Source organism: Zea mays, chromosome 1, assembly GCF_902167145.1.
Source record: "Zea mays cultivar B73 chromosome 1, Zm-B73-REFERENCE-NAM-5.0, whole genome shotgun sequence".
Classification (NCBI taxonomy): Eukaryota; Viridiplantae; Streptophyta; class Magnoliopsida; order Poales; family Poaceae; genus Zea; species Zea mays.
The window spans coordinates 294,082,588-294,094,903 of NC_050096.1; the positions used below are offsets into that span (position 1 = coordinate 294,082,588).

The 12,316-nt window shown below is 46.7% G+C and overlaps 1 protein-coding gene across 1 annotated transcript; it reads left to right on the top strand.

Annotated features, from left to right (window-relative positions):
- The first annotated feature begins 5,411 nt into the window (after positions 1-5,411).
- LOC100284421 (N-acetyltransferase) lies at positions 5,412-6,160 on the top strand. The gene has a single exon (NM_001157316.2). It carries the CDS (start codon positions 5,497-5,499, stop codon positions 6,076-6,078), a length of 582 nt encoding a protein of 193 aa, NP_001150788.1. The 5' UTR covers positions 5,412-5,496; the 3' UTR covers positions 6,079-6,160.
- The last annotated feature ends 6,156 nt before the right edge of the window (positions 6,161-12,316 follow it).

The window sequence follows — 12,316 nt, forward strand, 5'->3', positions numbered from 1 at the left end:
GGGAAATGTGCCCTTGGGCCATTTCTATGTATTTTGGTGATTGAGTGCCAACACATGTGCTTAATTGGGAATTTATGTACATGGATGAACAAGGTGAAAATCATGAAGTAAAGGTATGTTTCTAAGCCTTAGTACATTGGTTTTAAGTACTAATATATTTGTCTAAGTGTTAGAAACAGAAAGAAGAAGAATAGAGAAAAGGAGAAGGGACTTGGCTGTGTGCTGCCAAGACCCAGCTCGGTCTGGAGCACCGGACTGTCCGGTGTGCACCGGACAGTGTCCGGTGCGCCAGGCTGACGCGACTCGAACTGGCCGCTCTCGGGAAATTGGCCGGCGACTTCGGCTAAAATTCACCGGACTGTCCGGTGTGCACCGGACTGTCCGGTGAGCCAACGGTCGGCCAGGGCCAACGGTCGGCCGCGCAATCCGCGCGGGACACGTGGCCGAGCCAACGGTCGGAAGACGGCACCGGACTGTCCGGTGTGCACCGGACATGTCCGGTGCGCCAACAGCGCCAGATCTGCCAACGGTCTGCAACGGTCGTCTTCGCCGTTTAAGGAAACAAATCGGGCACCGGACAGTGTCCAGTGTGCACCGGACTGTCCGGTGCCCCCGACGACAGAAGGCAAGGATGGCCTTCCGGATTTGCTCTCAACGGCTCCTAGCTGCCTTGGGGCTATAAAAGGAGCCCCTAGGCGCATGGAGGAGATACACAAGCAACCTTTGAGCATTCTTGATCATCCACACTAAGTCTCTGCGCATTCGTTTGTGTTTCTAAGTGATTCGAGCTCTGTTCTAAGTGAGAACTCTGAGATAGTCTTGTGAGCTCGATTCTTGGCCGTGTGTGTGCGCTTTTGCTGTGGATTTGTGTGTGTTGCTTCCCTCCCTTACTCTGTGTTTCATTTGTGATCATATACTTGTAAGGGCAAGAGACTCCAATTTGTGGAGATTCCTTGCAAACGGGATAGTGGAAGGAAAACAAAACACCGTGGTATTCAAGTGGGTCTTTGGACCGCTTGAGAGGGGTTGATTGCAACCCTCGTCCGTTGGGACGCCACAACGTGGAGTAGGCAAGCGTTGGTCTTGGCCGAACCACGGGATAAAACCACTGTGTCACTCTGTGCTTGATTGGATTCTTGTGGTTATTGTGTTTTGACTCCTCTCTAGCCACTTGGCATAAACTGTGCTAACACCTAATCAAGTTTTGTGGCTATAAGTTTGAAGTTTTTACAGGATCACCTATTCACCCCCCCCCCTCTAGGTGCTCTCAAAGATCCTTGGTGTCTTGGGCTTCAAAGAAGCAAAATTCCGTCGCTCTTTCTACCGCCGAAGCCGAGTATATTGCCGCAGGCCATTGTTGCGCGCAACTACTTTGGATGAGGCAAACCCTTAGGGACTATGGTTACAAATTAACCAAAGTTCCTCTTCTATGTGATAATGAGAGTGCAATCTGCATGGCGGACAATCCCGTTGAGCATAGCCGCACTAAACACATAGCCATTCGATATCATTTCTTAAGGGATCACCAACAAAAGGGAGATATCGAGATTGCATATATTAACACTAAGGAACAATTGGCCGATATCTTTACCAAGCCACTAGATGAACAAACTTTTAACAAACTTAGGCATGAGCTAAATATTCTTGATTCTAGGAATTTCTTTTGATGTTTTGCACACATAACTCATTAATATACCTTTGATCATGTCTCTTTTATATGTTATGACTAATGTGTTTTCAAGTGAATTTCAAAACAAGTCATAGGTGAATTGAAAGGGAATTGGAGTCTTCGGCGAAAACAAAGGCTTCCACTCCACTCCATGACTCATCCTTCGCCGTCGCTCCGAGCATCTCTCCATCTTTGGTATAATCTTCACTCATATTTTGTTTGCCAAAGGGGAGAAAGTAGTTTAAGAAGGGCTTATATTTCACTCAAGTATCTGTTTTTGACGATTCATGCCAAAGGGGGAGAAAGTATTAGCCCAAAGCAAAAGGACCGCACCACCACCCTTATTTTAAAAGAGTTTTTCAAATTGGTATCTTATTGTGTTCAAAAGGGGAAGAAAGTATCACCTTCAAAAATTTAGCATCTTAAAACCCTCTTGAACACTAAGAGGAGGAATTTATTGAGGGGGAGTTTTGTTTAAGTCAAAGGAAAAGCATTTGAAACAGGGGGGAAAATTTCAAATCTTGAAAATGCTTCTCAAAATCTTATTCATTTACCTTTGACTATTTGCAAAAGAACTTTCAAAAGAATTTACAAAAGAATTTGCAAAAACAAAACAAGTGGTGCAAGCGTGGTCCAAAATGTCAAAAATTAAAGAAACAATCCATGCATATCCTATGAGAATTTATATTGGCTCAATTCTAAGTAACATTTGCACTTACATTATGCAAACTAGTTCAATTATGCACTTCTATATTTGCTTTGGTTTGTGTTGGCATCAATCACCAAAAAGGGGGAGATTGAAAGGGAATTAGGCTTACACCTATTTCCTAATTGATTTTGGTGGTTGAATTGCCCAACACAAATAATTGGACTAACTAGTTTGCTCTAAATTATATGATCTACAGGTGCCAAAGGTTCATCTACAACTATACTAAATCGACTGTCCGGAATACCGTAGATTACTCCGGACAGGAGAAGCTTTTTGGAAAATCAGGCCAAGCGTGGACCGTCCGAGCCTTTGCGGCGGACCGTCCGCGACACCTAAATAACCCTCGGACAGAACCAATGCAAAAACATGTGTCTCTACTGCGGACCGTCCGATGGAACAGCAAACACCGTCCGAGACCACGTGCGGACCGTCCGGGCTCAGGCGCGGACCGTCCGGTAGGTGAGGAACCGAAAAACCCAAAGGTGACAGGTTCGGCAAAATAAATTATAGCGTCCTCGCGGACCGTCCGGGGTGCACGACCGGACCGTCAGGTGCCAAAGGTTCATCTACAACTATGCTAAATCGACTGTCCGGAATACCGTAGATTACTCCGGACAGGAGAAGCTTTTTGGAAAATCAGGCCAAGCGCGGACCGTCCGGGCCTTTGTGGCGGACCGTCCGCGACACCTAAATAACCCTCGGACAGAACCAATGTAAAAACATGTGTCTCTACTGCGGACCGTCCGATGGAAGAGCAAACACCGTCCGAGACCACGTGCGGACCGTCCGGGCTCAGGCGCGGACCGTCCGGTAGGTGAGGAACCGAAAAACCCGAAGGTGACAGGTTCGGCAAAATGAATTATAGCGTCCTCGCGGACTGTCCAGGGTGCACGACCGGACCGTCCGCGACTGGCTTTATCTGACATCTGACGACGCATTAAATGCAATATAGCCGTTACTGCTGACTGTTGTGTTTTCAGCCGTTGATCTGCAGGGGCGGACCGTCCGGTCCAGGCGGGCGGACCGTCCACGGTTGGCAGAATGGAGCAACAGCTAGGAAGTGGTTGGTGGCTATAAATACAACCCCAACCACCTCCATTCACTTCATCCAAGCATTCCAACCTTCAACATTCAATACAAGAGCTAGCAATCCATTCCAAGACACAATCAAAGCCTCTAATCTCTCCAAGTTCCACAATTGAGACAAGAGATCATTAGTGATTAGTGACTTGAGAGAGAGAGTGATCTGTGTGTCATTTGTCGCTCTTTTCGCTTGCCTTTTGCAATCGTGCTTTCTTCCTTCTCATTCTTATTCTCAAGGCACTTGTAATCAAAGCAAAAGACACTAAGTTTGTAGTGGTCCTTGTGGGGTCTAAGTGATCCGTTTGATCAAGGAGAAAGCTCACTCGGTCTAAGTGACCGTTTGAGAGAGGGAAAGGGTTGAAAGAGACCCGGTCTTTGTGACCACCTCAACGGGGAGTAGGTTTGCAAGAACCGAACCTCGGTAAAATAAATCATCGTGTCTCACTCTCGATTTGCTCACGATTTGTTTTACGCCCTCTCTCTCGGACTCGCTTATACATTTCTAACGCTAACCCGGTTTGTAGTTGTGCTTAAGTTTGTAAATATCAGATTCGCCCTATTCACCCCCCTCTAGACGACTTTCACACCTATTATAGTTGCCCCCACGAAACTGTTTCGTATATAATTTTTTTTGACGTGGGAAAACTTAGAGAACAAGTTTTGTAGTTGTTTTCTACTAGGACAAGATTTAAAATAGAGGCCTTTCTATTTTTTGTATATAAATATTACCAATATAGACACTTAAGATAGATATAAAATATTTATATCAAGCAATAAGTAAATAAAAAAATATATATTACAATATTACCTTAAAAGTTAGTTCGAACCTGTTTAAATAAAATCGGATTATGAACACATCATAGCCGTAAATTCTTTAGTATTTTGTTGCTAAACTATTATATCATTCACTGATAGTATAACTACAAAATTTTTATCTGGGATCAGGCCTATATAGGGATGACAATGGGTACGGGTATGGGCAAATAACCGCGGATAATTATCCATTGGATATGGGTATGGTGGAATTTGATATCCGCGGGTACGGTTATGGATATAATAAGGTATCCACAGATATTTTTTTGCGGGTATGGATATCCAGTATCCATACCCGTTACCCAATGGATATCTAACATGTGGGCCATCCGGATTTATATATTATCATAAATTCTTATTTTTCAAATTTTATCCATAACATGTTGTTTGGTGCTGAAATTATCATTTAATGTTATTGGAATGATAATTATTTTGAAATGTAATAAAATTGTTGTTTAGTGTTTAATGCTAAAATTGTAGTGGGCGGGTAACGGGTATCCACTGGATAGCGGATACCCGGCGGGTACGGGTATGGATACAGATCCATACCCACGAACGTTTATGGGTACATGTATGGGTTGAGTTTTGTCTCGCGGGTATGGATTCACGAACTATATATCCGTGTACTACCCGCCCGATTGCCATCCCTAGACCTATATATCTAGGGGAGGGGCGGTCGCCCCTCTGCCCAAGCAGGGCCGCCGCTGATGTCATGATCGACGTATGTTGAAGTCAGCGCGGTTTTTCTTTCCGGGACTTAGGGGGTGTTTGGTTACACCCCGCTAAAATTTAGCCTTTGTCCCATCGAATGTTTGAACCTCTGTTCCGGGTATTAAATGTAGTCGGATTATAAAACTAATTTGTCAGCCGAAGATTAAAAGACGAGACGAATCTAGTCCAGTTGGTTGGGTCTATATTTCATACTCCTATTTAAAAGTCAAACGCTTGATGTGACCCGGTCTAAACTTTAGCAGGAGCAACCAAACACCCCTTTAAAAATGTAAACAATCTTGTCAGGTTGACTGTTTGACACTTGTCAGGTGCGCAGTGCACTGTGCACGCAGCCACCGACCAAGCTTGCGGATCAAGATTCTCCTCCTCTCCAGTCAAAGTGGACCAAGTCACTGCCCCGCATCCATCCACTGGAATCATAAAAGAACAGAGCGGAGCAGCTGCACTTCCGCGTCGAGAAATCATTAGAGCTCAAGAAAACAGGTCAGCAATGGAGGCCACGGCGACGCCAAGAACCCAAGAAGTGATGAAGCCCGAGCCCGGCACGGCCAAGGTGACCGTGGACGAGGTGACGCTCCGCAAGTTCGAGCTGTCCGACGTGGACGCGATGATGGCGTGGGCGTCGGACCCGCAGGTGGCCGCCGTGTGCCGGTGGGAGCCCTACGAGTCGACGGAGCCGCTGCTGGCCTTCATCCGCGACGTGGTACTCCCTCACCCGTGGTTCCGCGCCATCTGCCTCCGCGGCGAGCCCCGCCCCGTCGGCGCCGTGTCCGTGTCCCCGACGGGGGACCCGTGCCGCGCCGAGCTCGGCTACGTGCTGGCGCGCGCGCACTGGGGCCGGGGCGTGGCCACGGCCGCCGTGAAGCGCACGGTGGCCACGGTGTTCGCCGAGGTGCCGGGGCTGGAGCGCGTCGAGGCGCTCGTGGACGTGGCCAACCCGGCGTCGCAGCGCGTGCTGGAGAAGGCCGGGTTCACGAGGGAGGCCGTGCTCCGCAAGTACGGCGCCATCAAAGGCGTCGTCAGGGACATGGTCATGTCCAGCTTCATCGACACCGACCCAGTGCCCGAGTGACTTGAGCGCCCCTGTTGCAAATCTTTTGCTGTCGGATGCATCCAGTTCCGAATTTGAATGCAAGCACTTCCAATTGTTTCCTGCAAATTTTACTTGGGGGTTGGGACAAACAGAAACGTACGTGCGACATAGCGACACGTGTTTTTTCTGGCCGTTCTATAAGCGGCGGCACCGGGCGCGCCTGCGATCCCAGCAGCATTGGCTGGTCCAGCAAGGTGCAAGGGTCTGTAAACCGTCCGGTATATTTAGCCGAGCCACTCCTCCTTTATGCCTTCAGCAAGAAATGCTAAAGCATCCGCTATAATATAGAGTGTGTTTTTCGTTCGCTAAACGTGGTGTGCTCCCCTGTATCAACTATTCATTCTCGTGCTCCCTCCATTCGTCGTCTCTCGCGTCGGCTCAGAACCTTTCCTTGCGTCCGTTGTGCACCACAACCTCAGTCTCGTGCAACGAAGGTAGAAGAAGACGCAATTGCCGGTGATCAAGCATGGACCCGGTGATCGAGATATAGCTGCTGGCGTCGTTGTCTGTGGCGTCTTCCAGCACGGCGTCGCCGACCTCCAGTACGCAGGAGCACAGAGGAGCCGATCAAGACAGGTCGACGCTAGACGCGAGAGCTGATCCGGACGGGGCATCGGCGACCCTGTGCGCGAGCGCAGAGGAGGTGGCGGCAACGGCCTGTGCGGTTAGTAGGGATGAAAATGGACGGAAAAACCCCTCTCTCGTTTCCGTATCAGTATTTTATCATCGGAAACGGGATCGGGTCCGGAATAGTCGGGAACGGAAACGGGAGCGGGATAAACGGAATTGCGAAAACGAACGGAAACGGAAATACTAACAGACACTCATAATTTAATATAAATAGAAATGTTATTGATATTTGACTAGTGATTGATTGGCAGAACAATAACATAAAACAAGATATAGAATGGGAATATTCTATTGTTGTTTGGTTGCTAAATGTGTACATTTAGCTACATCCGATGTTGTTTAAGACTTTAGATCACTTGTCATTTGAAAAGAGTCGGTGGTTACAATGGTCAATTGTGCTATAATTTGTCACCTAAATACACGAGAATTTAGTTTATATACTAATGCATATTGATAGTCGCCTAGAGGGGGGGGGTGAATAGGGCGAAACTGAAGTTTACAAATATAAACACAACTACAAGCCGGGTTAGCGTTAGTAATAATAAATGAGTCCGCAAGAGAGGGCGCAAAACAAATCCCAAGCGAATAAGCAAATGAGACACGGAGATTTGTTTTACCGAGGTTCGGTTCTTGCAAACCTACTCCCCGTTGAGGAGGCCACAAAGGCCGGGTCTCTTTCAACCCTTCCCTCTCTCAAACGGTCCCACGGACCGAGTGAGCTTCTCTTCTCTAATCAAAGCCGAGAACAAAACTTCCCCGCAAGGGCCACCACACAATTGGTGCCTCTTGCCTTGATTACAATGGAGTTGTGATCTCAAGAACAAGTGAGAAAGAAAAGAAGCAATCCAAGCGCAAGAGCTCAAATGAACATGGCAAATCACTCTCTCTAGTCACTAGGGTTTTGTGTGGAATTGGAGAGGATTTGATCTCTTTGAATGTGTCTAGAATTGAATGCCTAGAGCTCTTGTAGTAGTTGAGAAGTGGAAAACTTGGATGCAATGAATGGTGGGGTGGTTGGGGTATTTATAGCCCCAACCACCAAACTTAACCGTTGGCTGGAGGCGTCTGCTCGATGGCGCACCGGACAGTCCGGTGCACACCGGACAGTCCGGTGCCCCTGCCACGTCATCACTGTCGTTGGATTCTAGCCGTTGGAGCTTCTGACTTGTGGGCCCGCCTGGGTGTCCGGTGCACACCGGACATGCACTGTTTGATGTCCGGTGCACCGGCATGGGCGTTCCTGACGTCTACGCGCGCTGCGCGCGCATTAAATGCAGCGCAGGGAGCCGTTGGCGCCGCAGGAGCCGTTGCTCCGCTGGCACACCGGACAGTCCGGTGCACACCGGACAGTCCGGTGAATTTTAGCGGAGCGGCTGCCGCGCGAACCCGAGGCTGGCGAGTTCAGGAGGCCGAGCTTCCTTGGAGCACCGGACATGTCCGGTGCACACCGGACAGTCCGGTGAATTATAGCGCGCCGGCTTCCGAGAATTCCCGAAGGCGAAGAGTTTGAGTCTGAGTCCTCTGGTGCACCGGACAGGTACTGTTCACTGTCCGGTGGCACACCGGACAGTCCGGTGCGCCAGACCAGGGGTGCCCTCGGTTGCCCCTTTGCTCCTTTGTTGAATCCAAAACTTGGTCTTTTTATTGGCTAAGTGTGAACCTTTTACACCTGTATATACTATACACTTGGGCAAACAAATTAGTCCAAAGATTTGTGTTGGGCAATTCAACCACCAAAATTATATAGGGACTAGGTGTAAGCCTAATTCCCTTTCAATCTCCCCCTTTTTGGTGATTGATGCCAACACAAACCAAAGCAAATAGAGAAGTGCATAATTGAACTAGTTTGCATAATGTAAGTGAAAAGGTTACTTGGAATTAAGCCAATATAACTACTTACAAGATATGCGAGGAATGTTTCTTTCTTATATAACATTTTGGACCACGTTTGCACCACATGTTTTGTTTTTGCAAATTCTTTTTGTAAATCCATTTCAAAGATCTTTTGCAAATAGTCAAAGGTAAATGAATAAGAGTTTGCAAAGCATTTTCAAGATTTGAAATTGTCTCCCCCTATTTCAAATGCTTTTCCTTTGACTAAACAAAACTCCCCCTAAAAGGGATCCACCTCTTAGTGTTCAAGAGGGTTTGATATACCATTTTTGAAATACTACTTTCTCCCCCTTTTGAACACAATAGGATACCAAATGATAAAGACTTTTTGAAAGCACTAAGTTTTTGAATTTGGTGGTGGTGGTGCGGTCCTTTTGCTTTGGGCTCATTTCTCCCCCTTTTTGGCATGAATCGCCAAAAACGGAATCATTAGAGCCCTTGAAGTAAGTTCCTCCTCTTTGGTCATAAATGAATGAGTTAAGATTATACCAAAGACGAAATCCGGTCCTTTTGCGTTTGAGCTTTTACTCTCTCCCCCAAGGATGAAGTCCTTTTCCTTGATGCTCATTTCTCCTCCAAAGAAGAGAGAGTTGCTCGGAGTGGTGGCGAAGTATGAGTTACGGAGTGGAAGCCTTTTTCTTCGCCGAAGACTCCAATTCCCTTTCAATATACCTATGACTTGGTTTGAAATGGACTTGAAAACACATTAGTCATAGCATATAGAAGAGATATGATCAAAGGTATTCAAATGAGCTATGTGTGCAAGCTTAGCAAAAGAAATTTCTAGAATCAAGAATATTGAGCTCATGCCTAAGTCTGGTAAAAGATTGTTCATCAAGTGGCTTGGTAAAGATATCGGCTAATTGATCTTTAGTATTAATGTAAGAAATCTCGATATCCCCCTTTTGTTGGTGATCCCTAAGAAAATGATACCGAATGGCTATGTGCTTAGTGCGGCTATGCTCGACGGGATTGTCGGCCATTTTAATTGCACTCTCATTATCACATAGCAAAGGGACTTTGGTTAATTTGTAACCGTAGTCCCGCAGGGTTTGCCTCATCCAAAGCAATTGCGCGCAACAATGTCCTGCGGCAATGTACTCGGCTTCGGCGGTGGAAAGAGCGACCGAATTTTGCTTCTTTGAAGCCCAAGACACCAAGGATCTTCCCAAGAACTGGCAAGTCCCCGATGTGCTCTTCCTATTGATTTTGCACCCCGCCCAATCGGCATCCGAATAACCAAGTAAATCAAATGTGGATCCCCGAGGGTACCAAAGCCCAAACTTAGGGGTATAAGCCAAATATCTCAAGATTCGTTTTACGGCCGTAAGGTGGGATTCCTTAGGGTCGGATTGGAATCTTGCACACATGCAAACGGAAAGCATAATGTCCGGTCGAGATGCACATAAATAAAGTAATGAACCAATCATCGACCGGTATACCTTTTGATCCACGGACTTACCTCCCGTGTCGAGGTCGAGATGCCCATTAGTTCCCATGGGTGTCTTGATGGGTTTGGCATCCTTCATCCCAAACTTGGTTAGAATGTCTTGAGTGTACTTCGTTTGGCAAATGAAGGTGCCCTCTTGGAGTTGCTTGACTTGGAATCCTAGAAAATACTTCAACTCCCCCATCATCGACATCTCGAATTTCTGTGTCATGATCCTACTAAACTCTTCACATGTAGACTCGTTAGTAGACCCAAATATAATATCATCAACATAAATTTGGCATACAAACAAGTCATTCTCAAGAGTTTTAGTAAAGAGTGTAGGATCGGCCTTGCCAACTTTGAAGCCATTAGCAATAAGGAAATCTCTTAGGCATTCATACCATGCTCTTGGGGCTTGCTTGAGCCTATAAAGCGCCTTAGAGAGCCTATAGACATGGTTAGGGTACTCACTGTCTTCAAAGCCGGGAGGTTGCTCAACATAGACCTCTTCCTTGATTGGTCCGTTGAGGAAGGCACTTTTCACGTCCATTTGATAGAGCTTAAAGCCATGGTAAGTAGCATAGGCCAATAATATGCGAATTGACTCAAGCCTAGCTACGGGTGCATAGGTTTCACCAAAATCCAAACCTTCGACTTGTGAATACCCTTTGGCCACGAGTCGAGCTTTGTTCCTTGTCACCACACCATGCTCATCTTGCTTGTTGCGGAAGACCCATTTGGTTCCTACAACATTTTGGTTAGGACGTGGAACTAAATGCCAGACCTCATTCCTCGTGAAATTGTTGAGCTCCTCTTGCATCGCCACCACCCAATCCGAATCTTGGAGAGCTTCCTCTACCCTGTGTGGCTCAATAGAGGAAACAAAAGAGTAATGTTCACAAAAATGAGCAACCCGAGATCGAGTAGTTACCCCCTTATGAATGTCGCCGAGGATGGTGTCGACGGGGTGATCTCGTTGGATTGCTTGGTGGACTCTTGGGTGTGGCGGTCTTGGTTCTTCCTCATCCTCCTTTTCTTGATCATTTGTATCTCCCCCTTGATCATTGCTATCATCTTGAGGTGGCTCGTCTTCTTGATTTTGCTCTTCATCATTTTGAGCCTCATCCTCATTTTGAGTTGGTGGAGATGCTTGCATGGAGGAGGATGGTTGATCTTGTGTACTTGGAGGCTCTTCGGATTCCTTAGGACACACATCCCCGATGGACATGTTCCTTAGCGCGATGCATGGAGCCTGTTCTTCACCTATCTCATCAAGATCAACTTGCTCTACTTGAGAGCCGTTAGTTTCATCAAACACAACGTCACAAGAGACTTCAACTAGTCCAGTGGACTTGTTAAAGACCCTATATGCCCTTGTGTTTGAGTCATAACCAAGTAAAAAGCCTTCTACAGTTTTAGGAGCAAATTTAGATTTTCTACCTCTTTTAATAAGAATGAAGCATTTGCTACCAAAAACTCTAAAATATGAAATGTTGGGCTTTTTACCGGTTAGGAGTTCATATGATGTCTTCTTGAGGATTCGGTGAAGATATAACCGGTTGATGGCGTAGCAGGCGGTGTTGACCGCTTCGGCCCAAAACCGGTCCGGTGTCTTGTACTCATCAAGCATGGTTCTTGCCATGTCCAATAGAGTTCGATTCTTCCTCTCCACTACACCATTTTGTTGTGGCGTGTAGGGAGAGGAGAACTCATGCTTGATGCCCTCCTCCTCAAGGAAGCCTTCAATTTGAGAGTTCTTGAACTCCGTCCCGTTGTCGCTTCTTATTTTCTTGATCCTTAAGCCGAACTCATTTTGAGCTCGTCTCAAGAATCCCTTTAAGGTCTCTTGGGTTTGAGATTTTTCCTGTAAAAAGAATACCCAAGTGAAGCGAGAATAATCATCCACAATAACAAGACAATACTTACTCCCGCCGATGCTTATGTAAGCAATTGGGCCGAATAGATCCATGTGGAGTAGCTCCAGTGGCCTGTCGGTCGTCATTATGTTCTTATGTGGATGATGAGCTCCAACTTGCTTCCCCGCCTGGCATGCGCTACAAATCCTGTCTTTCTCAAAATGAACATTTGTTAATCCTAAAATGTGCTCTCCCTTTAGAAGCTTGTGAAGATTCTTCATCCCAACATGGGCTAGTCGGCGATGCCAGAGCCAACCCATGTTAGTCTTAGCAATTAAGCAAGTGTCGAGTTCAGCTCTATCAAAATCTACCAAGTATAGCTGACCCTCTAACACTCCCTTAAATG